General features: G+C 37.1%; 1 protein-coding gene across 2 annotated transcripts in view; it reads left to right on the top strand.

Annotated features, from left to right (window-relative positions):
• The first annotated feature begins 4,750 nt into the window (after positions 1-4,750).
• LOC110019085 (polynucleotide 3'-phosphatase ZDP) overlaps positions 4,751-13,986 on the top strand; it is an 84,103-nt gene continuing 74,867 nt past the window's right edge. The window contains exons 1-2 of one of the 2 annotated variants that reach the window (XM_020716635.1): positions 4,751-5,220; positions 5,303-5,368. In XM_020716635.1, the coding sequence (XP_020572294.1) occupies positions 5,002-5,220; positions 5,303-5,368 (285 nt within the window). In that variant the 5' untranslated portion in view covers positions 4,751-5,001. The remainder of the gene's footprint in view (positions 5,221-5,302; positions 5,369-13,986) is intronic. The other variant, XM_020716637.1, reaches the window with a different exon arrangement.

Below are 13,986 nucleotides of genomic sequence, written 5' to 3'. Positions count from 1 at the left end.
CCGTGATATTTGATATTAATGCCTCGATTCAAAACTATGACAAAAAACGTCAAAGAGCACATATGGAGTTTGAAGCCACTATTGTGGAATCATCTCAACAAGGGAGATGTCATCAAGAGCAATGAAAACTAGGTGCATTCAAACAACATGAGGTCCAAGGAGATCATGCACGACTTTGATTTGAGCTTTGTTCAGGTGGAGGAGACAATGAATGACATGGATGCTCAAATAGAGGACATTGGAAAAAAATGTTGATGGACTTGAGGAGGAGGACACCACAATCCATTCAAAGATCAGAGACAAGATACTCCAATTGGAGGAGTCTTTAAGGGACCAAATGACAAATATGAGGGAGGACTTGATGATGGAGCTTCAGGAGGTAAGAAGAGCCCACAAAGATGAGAAGTGGCGTACGTGCTAGCTTGGAGGAGATGAGTGGGGACATTTAGCTATGCAAGAGGGCACTATAGACATTCACCAAGCATCATACCTTCAAAGCCAAGTGCATTGAAGTTATAAAACCAAAGCGTTTTGAAGGAGCTTGCAATGCAAAGGAAGTGGCCAATTTATTATGAGGACTTGAGCAATACTTTGGAGGGATGGGGGATTACAGTTGAAGATACAAGAATTTAATTTGCAACACTTTATCTCTTAGACATCACTATGCTGTCATGGAGAAGAAGATGAGGAGATATCGAGAAAGGTATGTGCACCATATCCACCTTCGATGACTTCAAAAGGGAGCTAAAGAGGCAATTCTAACCTAAGAATGCAGAAGATGATGCTAGAGTCTGATTGTGAAGGCTCAAGCAAATGAGATCAATTCGGGAATATATTAAGGAGTTTACTAGCCTGGTCTTTGAAATTCCTGACATTTCTGATAAGAATACTCTTTTAAACTTCATAGATGGACTCGAACAGTGAGAGAATATTGAGCTTAGGTGGTGTGGAGCACAAGGCCTCGCTAATTCCATCACCGTTGTGTAAAGCTTGGTTAAGTATACAAAGGAGTCTACAAATCTAAGGAAAAAAAAAGAGTAACTATGTCAAAAGTGGGGAAGAGAATGATCAAAATAAGGAAGCGATTCGTCACAAATCAACTCCATCTAAGACGAAAGACGAGAGGAAGTCTAACAACAACAACAAAACTAAACCACACAACATCAGTTTTCTTTGTGGAGGACCTCATTGTGCAAGGGATTGCACTCAGAAGAAGGCTTTGAACTCTCTCCTTACAAGCCATCAAGAGTAAGAAGAAAGCAATTTAACACAAATGGGAACAATGCAATTGCTCAACATGATGCATTCTTCTCCGAAAAATCCTGAAAAAAGGACTTCTCTTTATGGAGGTGATTATAGGTGGGACACCTACGAAATCAATGATAGATATATGAGCTTCTCCCAACTTCATCTTTATTGAAGAAGTGAAGAGGGTGGGTATACAAATAACTGGTGGAGGGGGCTTCATCGAAGCAGTCAACTAAGCGGCTATGTCAATCCATGGAGCTGCCAAAGGAGTGAAGACCTATATCAGAGATTGGTCAGGTACATTGAATTTTTCCACCATTCTTATGGATGACTTCAAGGCAATCCTTGGTCTAGAATTCTTGGGTCAAGTGAGATTGTTCCCAATACCATTTACCAAGCTTGTAAAGTATCGACAACAAGGACTAGGAAGCAAGAAGCCAAAATACTATCGACCATTCAATTCAAGAAGGGCATCCAACGAGAGGAGGCGAGCAACTTGGTTGTTCTTCATGACTCCGATGAAGAATTGAAGCCCTAACACAACATGCCAAGAGAAGTGGTGGACGTAAGATGCCGTACTTGAGGAGTTTAAAGATGTTTTACCATCAAAATTACTAGAAAACTACAATCAAGACGGGAAATTAGATTGAGCCAGATTGAGCTGGAACCAGGAACAATGCCACTAGCAATGAGATCATACCGCATGGAACCTTTAGAGCTGGCAAAGCTACACAATAAATTGAAGGAGTTATTGGAGGCAAGATTCATTCGACCATCTAAAGCCTTATATGGTGCCTTAGTTCTATTTCTAAAAAAGAAAGATGGTTCCATGTGCACGTCCATAAACTACTGGGCTTTAAAAAATTGTCGTGAACAACAAATACCCAATTCCTCTCATCACCAACCTTGTTAATCAACTGGGGAGCACAAGGTACTTCTCAAAATTGGACCTCTGATCAAACTACTATCAAGTGAGGATAATATAAGGGGATGAACTGAAGACCACTTTTGTGACCAGGTATGGGTCGTTTGAATTTTTTGGTATGCCTTTCGGGCTAACCAATGCTCTTACTACATTCTGCATCTTGATGAACAAACTATTCCAACCATACTTGGGTTAGTTTGTGTTATCTACCTGGATGACATAATGGTGTATAACAACACACTCCAATATCATCTTAAACATCTCCAAGAAGTATTCAAAGTACTAGAAGAAATAAGTTATACATTAAGAAAGAAAAACACTCCTTTTTCAAACAAGAAGTGATATTCTTTGGGCATAAGATAAAGGATGGAAAGCTTATGATGGAAGAAAGCAAGATCATGGACATCCAAGATTGGGAGCATCCTAATAAGATACATGAGCTAAGATTCTTCTTGGGGCTTGTAAACTACTATCGACGATTCATAAAGGGCTATTCTGCAAGAGCTGCTATGTTTACAGACCAACTCAAGATGAATAAGTAATGAGAATAGAATAACATGTGTCATGAAGCATATGAAGATCTCAAGAAGGCAATCGGTGAAGAGCCCGTACTTAGTCTTTTTGATCATATTAAGGTATATGAAGTGCACACTGATGCATTTGATTTTGCTATAGAGGAAGTACTCATGCAAGGCAAACATCTGATTATCTATGAAAGCCGAAAACTTAATGAGATAGAGCACCGCTACACATTCCAGAAAAAGGATATGATATCTATCATACATTATGTTAGAGTATGGAGACACTACTTCTCGGCTCTAAATTCAGGGTCATGACAGATGATATTGCCACCAACCACTTTCATACCTATAATAAGATAAGTCCCAAGCAAGCAAGATGGTAGGATTTCTTGATGAAATTTGATTACATCTTGGAGTATAAACCATGAAAGACCAATGTAGTAGTAGACACACTGATCCAAAAAGCAGAACTTGCAAGCATTTCACAAGTCTCCAACTCCCTCATAAGCAGAATCAAGGAAGGGTTGACCTCTGATCTACAAGCCCAAAGTATTATTGCTCTTGTGAAAGGAGGAAAAACCAGAAAGTCCTGGATAAATGAAGATGTCATCTATACTAAAAGTCGATGCATCAATGTAATAAGGCAGGGCACCTTAAAAAAGGAACTAATCAAAGAATATCATGACTTATTATGAGCAGTACATCCATGTATGAAGCAAACCCTAACACTTCTAAATTCAACTTATTATTAGCAAGGGATGAAGGATGAGGTAGAAGAATATGTTCACACTTGTCTTATTTGTCAACAAGACAAAGTTGTCCTTAACAACCATGGGGGTTGTTGACCTATCCCTCGGAGACCATGGGAGAGCATCTCTATGGACTTCATCTCTAGCTTGCCATAGTCAGATGGATTTGGAAGCATCCTAGTCGTGGTGGATAGGTTTAGCAAGTATGCAACATTCATTGCTGCTCCCACTAACTGTACTACCGAAAAAGCTGCAAGACTCTTTATCTGCAACGTGGTAAACCTATGGGGAACACCACAAAACATTATCAACAATCGAGATCCTTACTTCACTAGGAGATTTTGGACCGAAGTATTCAAGATGTTGTGGTCAGATCTAAACTTTTATAGAAGATTTCATCCTCAAAATGATGGACAAACTGAGAGGATCAATGCTCTCCTAGAGCTATATTTGCCTCACTATTTGAGTGAAAATAAAAAAGTTGGGACAGATTGCTTGATGTGATGCAATTCACTTTCAATTTACAAACAAGCAAAACCACTAACAAGAGTCCTTTTGAGATAATTATGGGATAGCAACTCATGACTCCCCTCTCCCTTACAACCAACATTGAAGGAATAAGTCTAGCAGCCTTCAAGTTTGCCAAGTTTTGGAATTATCAAAGGGATCTAGCTCGAGTAATATTAAACAAAACTCAAGGAGGATAAAGAAATGGACAGACAAAAAGCGGAGACATATCAAGTTTAAAATAAGAGATCTAATCTTTGTAAAACTTCTACCCCAACAATTTAAAATATGTCAAAAGGTACATAAAGAGATTATTTGAAGATACAAAGGGTCTTTCGAGGTAATGAAGCAAGTGGTAAATGTCTCTTACAAACTCAACCTTTCACCAAAATTAAAGTTATATCCAGCCTTTCATGTAAGCATGTTGAAGCCCTATCATAGAAATGTCTCATACAAACTCAACCTTTCACCAAAATTAAAGTTATATCCGGCCTTTCATGTAAGCATGTTGAAGCCCTATCATGAAAATATGGAAGACCCTTTAAGAGGGATTTCCCGGCGAGTGCCTACTGCCGTAATCATCTCCTTTGATGAAGTTGAAGAAATACTGACAGAAAGAGTGATCTGACGACGAGGAGTGCCAAAATACAATGAGTATCTCATCAAGTGGAGAGGATTGTCTGATAACCAAGCAGACTGAAGCATGAAGATACACTATAACAATTTAAGATCAGTATTATCAGTAGAATAATAGAAAGAGGGCACTGTGTGCTTAACTGTGAGAGAGTGTCAGCTCTGCCAACTTCTCAAATACTTTCTTTGTGCTGATCCTAAATCTAATAAATAGTATGTTAACCAAACACGGCCTCCGAAACACACGAACCCGCCGGCGAAAACGACCGGTGAATGCGCCATCGAAGCTCGCCTCTTTTCGCCTCATCCCTGTTTTCCACGCGATGGCGAGTTCTTCCTTTGCCTAGCTGTATCTCATGCTCTTCATCTTCCGAAATCCTAACAACGGAAAATTGCGCTCCTGCGTAGCTGCGCTTCGATGTCAGCGCCCAAGTTATTGGCAGAGTACGGAAAATCCAGCCGATCCACCTGCAAAATATGCAGCAAGAAGATAGCTGCTGGTTCCCTCAGGTTAGGCTTATCCACCAAGGACCCTAGAGGGTTTGACATGGTGAAATGGCATCATTTGAACTGCTATTCGAATGACTTCCACCCGCTCGGCGCGCCAGAGGAAATCAAGGGATTCTCTTCCCTGAAGGTCCCTAGAACTTCCTTTTAGTTAATGTTATGACTTTATGAATTGGTTTTTCATTAGAGAACGTTTTTGTTGATGTGATTAGGGCTCTGATCAGGACTCTCTGAGGAAACTGGTGGCCGAATCATCCTCGTCTCAGTTCATCAATGGTGTTAGTGCTCTATTCGCTTATTGATACCTTTAATTGATCTGGCACATTTTTTGCTAAGCTGAACATAGAAAAGGTGAAGTTGGTGTTTAATACCTCCATATAAATATGCCGTTAGGAAGTACTACTATATGTGAAAACTTAAAAGATCTTCGCACGTAGATCTGATGTCTTTCTCCCACCTCCTGCATGATTTTGAATGCTAGGTGCATCATATTAGATCTTCAATGCAACACAGGTGGCTACAGCATAATAGAATTGGCTGAAAAAATACCAGAGTTTATTACTATCCCAGTGTTTTGGAAAATCCTAAATTTTCAATGCAACACAGGTGGCTACAGCACAATAGAATTGGCTGAAAAAATACCAGTTTATTACTATCCCAGTGTTTTGGAAAATCCTAAATGTGTTGTCTGTGTCGAACCACGTCCGTGCCTGCTTCGGCTTCGTCCGCGTTCTCTGTGTCGAACCGCGTCGGTGCTTGCTTCCTCTGCAATGTCCTCGCCTGCTTCGTCTGCAACATCTGTGCCTGCTTCGTATGAAACGTCTATGCCTGCTTCGAAGATGCATTCAACTTCATTTGCATCATCCCGTTCTTCGTTTTCGTCTTTTGCCATCACCTAGACCTCATCTTCATCGATCCGAGGGTACTAGATGAAACCCTAATATTCTCTTAGCTGATTTTTCTGCTTCAATTTGAGTCATCTGCTTAGGTTGGTTTGGTCAGCTGTTAGTTTAGGCTGCTCCTTTGGTTTCTTCTGCTCAGCCTATCCAGTTGCTTTTTTTTGTCTTGGCAATTATTGCTGTCTTGTTCGTGCTCAAGTTATTTATCTCCCAGTAGTTTGACCTCTATTTCGGTTCGTACTTCATCACTAAATGACATCATTTATGGCTGGTGAATAAACATATCTTGTGATTGGTTTGGTTTGAAAAATTAAATGACATCAAATATTTTTAGTAGAGTAAAGTTGTGAGACTATCTAAGAAGTATCTCTCAAGATAGTCACCTCATTGCTAATCCCTCAACTGAGACGATCCAAATTATTCTGAGTGGATAAGAGTTGATGCCCAACTTTTGATATAGATAAGGAACTCCTTCTAACCAAATCAATCTGGTCATATGATTCATTGTGATCGTGTTAAAGATGTGTTGCAGTAATTGACATTTGTGTTTTATGAGAGAGAAAATATCTCTCGAATTTTTATGTTTGCAAATAATTCTATTATCTCTATATATGTTATGATTAATCACTGAATACTAATCTTATGCACTTTAAACATGTTTATGAAGAATTGAATGCCTTATTTCCCTTCAAGACTGACGTCTGGATTCAACAAACTTAAGGTAACAAATGACAATCACATATTTTCTAGTTGGCCTCAACTCTCAGCATGAAGGTGTCAAATTATAGATCTTCTCTGATCCTGGATGTACTAAGCTGAGGGAAGCCTTCACCAGAGTACTGCTTACGATTTTGAGTTCTTAGGCCTAATTCGCATAACCTAGTTCTTCGTTAGTTAAAAAAATGCAAACATCAGTAAACCTTAGTCAAATATTGTGTGTGCTTTTGCTGTCATGAATCTGGTCATACGAAGAGGACGTGTTAGAAGTAGGTGTAAAAGAACAAGAAGGTTTTTAAATCACAGTCAACTTACATGATCACTACTAAGTTCATTAAATTTCAGGAAGCATTTAGGAAATCCTCATCTATCACTGCCCTTGTTGAGTCAGGTAATAGTGATACTTGTCTTTTTTTTCTTTTTCACACAATGATTCATTGATTTTAATTCTACAACTCACATGACAAGTAATCCAGAACTCTTTTTGACTTTTCAAAAGCACATTTTTTTCGTCATTTTAGCAGATAAATCTATCTTTAATGATCTTTGTTTAGGCACCATCAATGTTACACCCACATTGCCTCTGTTTTTTATTCTTAGTTTACCTTAGTTCACTTTTAATCTTGTCCCCGTCAACAAAATCGCATGTGCTCTTAATATTTGTATCTTATTCTTTCTTGAGCATTCTCTATTTCAAGATATTATGATGAAGAAGATTATTGGTAAAGGACAATAATAAGGGGACTATACATTGTGGATAAGGAGGTACCTTGACCCATAATATGCTCCAACACCTTCTCATTTTGAGATAGATTGTCGATTAGGACATTCACCTGACGTGAAAATAGAACAACACCCGAAATTGAACGCATAACAGTGCTCCAAGAGGGGCGCCTTGAAACAGCTGGGCTGAAGCCTCGCTACACCGTGCGAAACCGCAAAGCTTCACACGATGTTGGAATCCCGCAAATTTGCGAGAAGTAGGACGAGTCGCAGTGGGATCACAAAACAGTGGGAGAAAGATCTGACGCAGGAATATGACTGATCGCGAATCTTCATGATCCAGGCGATCCCTCACACAGGAATATGACTGATCGCGAATCTTCATGATCCAGAGCTACTTTATGCCCCTTCCACACTTGTCTTCTTCTAAAAATGCTTTTCTTCTGGATTCTTCTTACTTCTCACTCTCCGTCCTCTTGTGTAGAACTAGGAGGCTATAAATGACAGTCCCCGATGTGTGTGGGGAACAAGTTCTGAGTGTGTTTAGTTTCAGATCGCTTGTGTGGAGTCTCATTTCACTTTGTGGGCTGTAGCTGACGAGGTGGTGGTGCTTCGACTCTATCTCCTCCGCGGTGATTATTGTATCTTCTCCAACCTGTCTCTTTTACTCCCCTTAGCCGTCGGCCACTACAAGCTTCTCCCAAACTATCACACTATCGCTGTCAACCACCTATAACCCTTCGCACTTGCTGCCCCTATAGTTCCGCATCTTCCCCTCACTACCACCAACACTTTGTTGCTGTCACCACCCCCGACAAGCATCTCGACCCACCTCGCTGATCTACACTACCCTTTGGAATATATTTAAGAGTGTTTGCTTGTGTCATTTTGTGTGTGTGGTTGTTTCTGTTCGAGTCATGTTGTAACTTTATTTTAGTATTAATAAAAGTTTATTTTTTGTGTTTCCACTATTTCTTCTACTAGTTTCGGTATCACCATCACTATCAATGTTGAAAATATTGTACCATCAGTTTCAACAATTACTATCTTTAAATTGTGTGTCGTGTCACTTTGTAAGCACCGTTTGTCTTTTGTTCTTAAAATTAATAAAAGAGTCAATCATAGTTTTGAGTTGGTTCATTCTGATGTATGAGGATCTTGTCCTGTTTTATCTAATAAATTTCATCACTTTGTCACTTTTATCTATCATTTTTTTTGTATGACTTGGCTTACTTTATGATATATCTTTTTGAATTATTATCATACTTTCAATCCTTTTGTACTTAAATTAAAACTCAATTCAATATTCCTGTTAAGATTTTGAGAAGTGATAATGCCAAAAAATATTTATTTGCATCTTTTTTGAAATATATGACACAAAACGAGATGTTTCACCAGTCATCGTGTGTAAATACTCCATCCCAAAATGGAACAAATGAAATTAAACATAGACACCTTCTTGAGACGACTAAGGCTCTGTTGTTTCAAATGAATGCGTCTAAGCAGTTCTGAGCTGATGCAGTCTCCACTACATGTTTTTTTTCAATCGGATGCCTGCTACTGTTCTACAAAACCAGACACCCTACCAAGTTTTACAAGTTTTATTTTCAACTAATACTCTTTTCTACTGAATCAATTATATTTGGGTGTACTTATTTTATTTGTGATACTCGTCCACAAGTGTCTAAACATGAATTTAAGCCATTAGTGTGTGTCTTTTTAGTATATTCTCGTCTGTAAAAAGTGTATCGATGTTTTTCCTTTCTTAAACGGGTTCATTGTTTCTGTTGATGTCACCTTTCATGAACAAACCCCATTTTTTGATGGCTTATTAGTGTCTAAATCCTCACAAGCTTTTGATGAGTTGTTACTGTATCACATCATAAGTTCATATCCTAATCCAACTCCATCTCCAATGCCTCAGCCCAAACCACCTATCACTAATGTTTACCCGAGAAGACCTCGCTCCCCTGATCCTACTCCGACATCGGTATCATTTTCCTCAGTGGATCCTCCTTCCAGTGATCTTGATTTATCCATTGCTCTTTAAAGCGCTAAACGCTGACGCGCCTATCCCATTTCCTCCAATGTTAACTATAATTAGTTATCTTCCACTTCCTACTTGTTTGTTGCTTCTCTTGATTGTTGAGGCTCCAAGGTCTGTTCAACAAGCTTTATACCATTTTGGGTTGAGGGAAGTGATGCTTGATAAGATGAATGCCTTAACTAAAAATGGAACTTGAGTTAGTTTAACTGCCTTATGGCAAGAAGGCCGTTAGTTGTAAGTGTGTTTTTACAGTTAAGTTTCATTCTAATGGATCTATAGCTCGTTTCAAAGCTCAGTTGGTGGCTTCGGGCCATGCTTAAATTTATGGGATCGATTACTTGGACACATTCTCTCCGGTAGCTAAGTTAACTTCATTTCGCCTACTTCTATCCTTAGCCACAATGAATAACTGGCCCGTGCATCAGTTAGATGTGAAGAATGTTTTTCTCTATAGTGAAATGTTAGAGGGGGAGTATCAAAAAGTATGCTGTATTCAGAAGTTCTTATATGGATTGAAGTTAAGCCCTCGAGCGTGGTATGAAAAATTTAGCCAAGTAGTAGAGCAGTTTGGGCTGCAAAAAAGTTAAAAATGTTCATACTGTATTCCATTTGCAATCTACCTCAAAAATCATTCTATAAGTGGTTTATGCCGATGAAATTATTATTATTAGAAATGATGTGCATAAAATTTTATGATTGAAATCATTTATTCAAAATCAGTTCAACACTGAAGATTTGAGTTCCTTGAGTTATTTCTTGGGGATTGAGGTATTAAGAAGCACGAAGCGTTTTCTATCTCAACGGAAGTATGTTTTGGATTTGTTAGTAGAAACAAAGAAAGTAGAGGCCAAACTTTGCAGCATTTCGATGGTTCCTAATCAACAACTTACCAATGATGAAGAAATAGTGGGGAAATTAATTTAACTCATAGTAACTTATTCCGACATTGCATATTTAGTTAGCACTATAAGTCAGTTCTTGTCTTTCCCCACAATCCATCAATGGTAAGCTTTGGAACATTCCTATGTTATATCAAAGGAGCTCTTGGAAAAAGGGATAATGGGCATAAAAATATTAAATGCTTCTCTGATGCATATTGGATAAGCTACAAGATTGATCAAAGATCCATTACTAGGTATTGTGTTTTTGTGGGTGGTAATTTGGTCTCATGGAAGAGTAAAAAATAAAATGTAGTGTCATGATCCAATGCAGAATATAAGTATTGTGCAGCGACACAAGCTTCGAGTGAATTGATGTGAGTCTTCCAATTCCTGACCGAAATATTTTTTATGATGACCACGCAAACAAAGTTACGTGATAACTAAGCTGCAATTCATATTACTTCAAATTCTGTTTTCCATGAACGAACAAACCACATAGAGATAGATTGTCATTTTGTTCGTGAAAAGATTCAACATTACTTAATTTCTATGGTTCATTTATAAACTGGGAACAACTAGGGGACATCTTTACAAAGGTCTTTAATGGTGCGGTAGTCACTTAATTTGAAAGCATACATAAATAAAATTCTCAAAATGAATTGTAAAGCTTATAATAAACATCATAAATAATTAACACATATTTGATGCCTTTAATATATATTATTTGTAAATTGCCAAAATTGTCCTATGACTATTTAGATGGGTCAATTTTAGTCTCAGAGTTTATAATAACACTAAATTAGTCCGCATATTGTTTTAATGGTGGCTAAAATAGTCCGCTTTAGGGATTTCAACCCATATTAAAAGATTTTGGGATTAAATTCACACTTTTTTAATCCCTGGGACTAAAATTGCCCTTTAGAATGTGTGACACTTTTCTTTATATATTATACACATTCTACTTCTTTACATCCAAAATTATACATTAAAATGCTATGGTGAAGGATAAGACTTTTTAACCTTACTATAATCCAAATTATTCTTTTCTCTTTCTTGAAACAATAATCATAATTATATTTGATGATTTATAATGTTATCAGGATAAAAAAAATTAATATAAACTTAAAAAAGTAGTAGAAAATAATAGAATATGCATGTTTTTTTTTTAAATGTTACGAGTAACAATAATGATAGATATAATTAGCTCGATGCTATAAAGCTCAAATTAAGACGTGATTTAAAAATTGAGCAGGTAAAAATGCATAATCATAAGCAATAGCGTGAATGTTTATAAGGAAATGAATATAATTGTCAATTGTCCAATTGTTCAATATACCGTGCTAGTTAGATGATAGCCTTAAAATATTTATTTTACCTTCATTTTTCTGTTTTTGTTGTTCTAACTTTTTATAGACTTAAAAGTTTCATATGTGGGCTTTGGCACTTGTAACACCTCGTTTTGTCCACTTGAAGGGAATTGAAGATTTGAATATTTGAGAGAAACCGAAGAAGAAGAAACGAAGAGTCGTGGTTAGCCGATAGGGAGGAGAGGAAACGATGAGATCAGAAGTCAAGGAGATAAGCCTGCCTATAAAAGGACCGACCAAAGCAAGATTCATTTATCGGTGAGTCGAGCAGCACGGGAGACGTTGAGCGTAGCGTTAGGGTTGAGTTGAAGAGGGAGATGGAGTTCTGTTAATCTTTGAGCGGTCTGGTGCGAAGAGAAGTGGTGGGAACGACGAAGGAACCCATGCCTTAGCCTACCGACAAAGAAGAGGAGAGGAGGAAGCGCCGTTAAGGAAGGAGAGCTCGCGCGCTGTCTAGGAGACGAGGAAGCTCGGGAGGAAGGTCGTGCGATTCGATTCTCATAGAGGGAGGGAGGATGACGAGTCTTTCCCGGTATAAGGCTCGATAGAGAGGATTTATAAGAAGTGTATAATTATAATATATATTTATAATATAACACACAAAATTAGGATTACATCAAATAAATACTTAAATAATGAAAAATTTAAAATAATAAATTTCTTTACACTCATATTTATTGTAGATTTAAATTTTAAGTCGAAGAGAAATTTAAGAATAAATTAATCATCCTCGAGGTGAATACTTGTACTTTTAAACTAAATTAATAATTTGTTTATACTCAAATATGTTTGGAGTTGATGATATTTGTGGTTGCTTTATTCTGATTAAGCTATCATTTTTTGTTGGTCATATCGTTGTGTGAATTTTGCAGCTATTTACTCATGCATTGTGGTGTATGCTTTATATAGTATGATTGAATGTGATGAACACATGTTTATGTTAATTGCTTGTATGTGCATGACCGACTATGATAGAACCCCCTTGATGATATTAGTGGGAGGACACTAATGTACCCGTGCACGTAAATGAAAAAAAAATGATATTGATATTGATATTGATATTGATGTGTCTTAATTGACATAAATTTTTAGACAGTGTCTTTAGTAATTGTTATATATATATGAAATGATATTGATATGATAGTGATATAGATCCCTACGAATAATATTTTAAATGTTTATATAATTTATAAAGATGCTTAACTGACATGCATATTATTCTTTCTTTTTCTTGTATTACTTTAGTTTAGAAGTATGAGTATTCACTGCTCATTTTTCTCACAGTTGTTTTAACTAACTTTTTGAGATTTAATTAATTAATAAAAGATGAGCGATAACGTTTATATAAGGCATTGACAACCATCAATGAGGTTTTTTATTTATGCTGCTTTTATTTATATTGTAGGCTCTTTCATCTGTCAAATTGTAGATAAATATAAAAAAAATTAATTCACACTGTCTGTACCCGTCTTGGTCAATTCCGAGCTTCGGTTCTGGTCGTGAAAAATGTTGTATCAGAGCCAAAGTTTAAGATTAACTAATTAAATATTGATGAAAGAGCAAATAGGATAATTGTAAAAAAAATTAATAATTGAAATAAACTTAAATAAATAATTTATACATTCAGACATATTAATATACCCAAAATTATAAAAGAAGAGAATCCAATAGAAAACAAAGGAGTACAACCTATTATTAATGTGAACGCGAACGTCCTCACTCAAATGATGGCGACAATGACTCAGTTGATTCAATAGTCCATATCACAACCTATTGAAAGTGATACAATTGCTGTGGATTAGTACTTGAAGATATTTCAAGATCTGTGTCAATCTTTGTTCAATGGAACTGAAGACTCATTTGAAACAGAGAACATACTAATGAGGATAAAAAAGATACTAGATAGCATGACTTGTCCAGATGAAACAAGAATACCTTTGGCGACATTTGTGCTGGATAAAGAACCTCAAAGGTGGTGGTGCGGGCAGTGTCAGGACAGGTTAAGGGACATACCCAATACGATGATAAGTTGGGAGGAGTTTGTGGATCTTTTTAGAAAATGGTTTATATCTCTATTCGCTCAACGACAGACGCAAGTCAAGTTTATCAAGTCGAGGCAATGAGAGAAAATGATCATAAAGTATGAATCATAATTTACTGTACTATAGAGTTACGCACCACAATTGATCATTACTGTAGAAGAAAAGCGCTACAAATTCTTTTCAGGATTAAAGGATTCTATCAGACAACCGTTAGTATCCT

The sequence above is a fragment of the Phalaenopsis equestris genome, unplaced genomic scaffold (assembly GCF_001263595.1).
Source record: "Phalaenopsis equestris unplaced genomic scaffold, ASM126359v1 Scaffold000047, whole genome shotgun sequence".
NCBI classification, from domain to species: Eukaryota; Viridiplantae; Streptophyta; class Magnoliopsida; order Asparagales; family Orchidaceae; genus Phalaenopsis; species Phalaenopsis equestris.
This window is presented reverse-complemented; position numbering and strand designations above follow the sequence as displayed.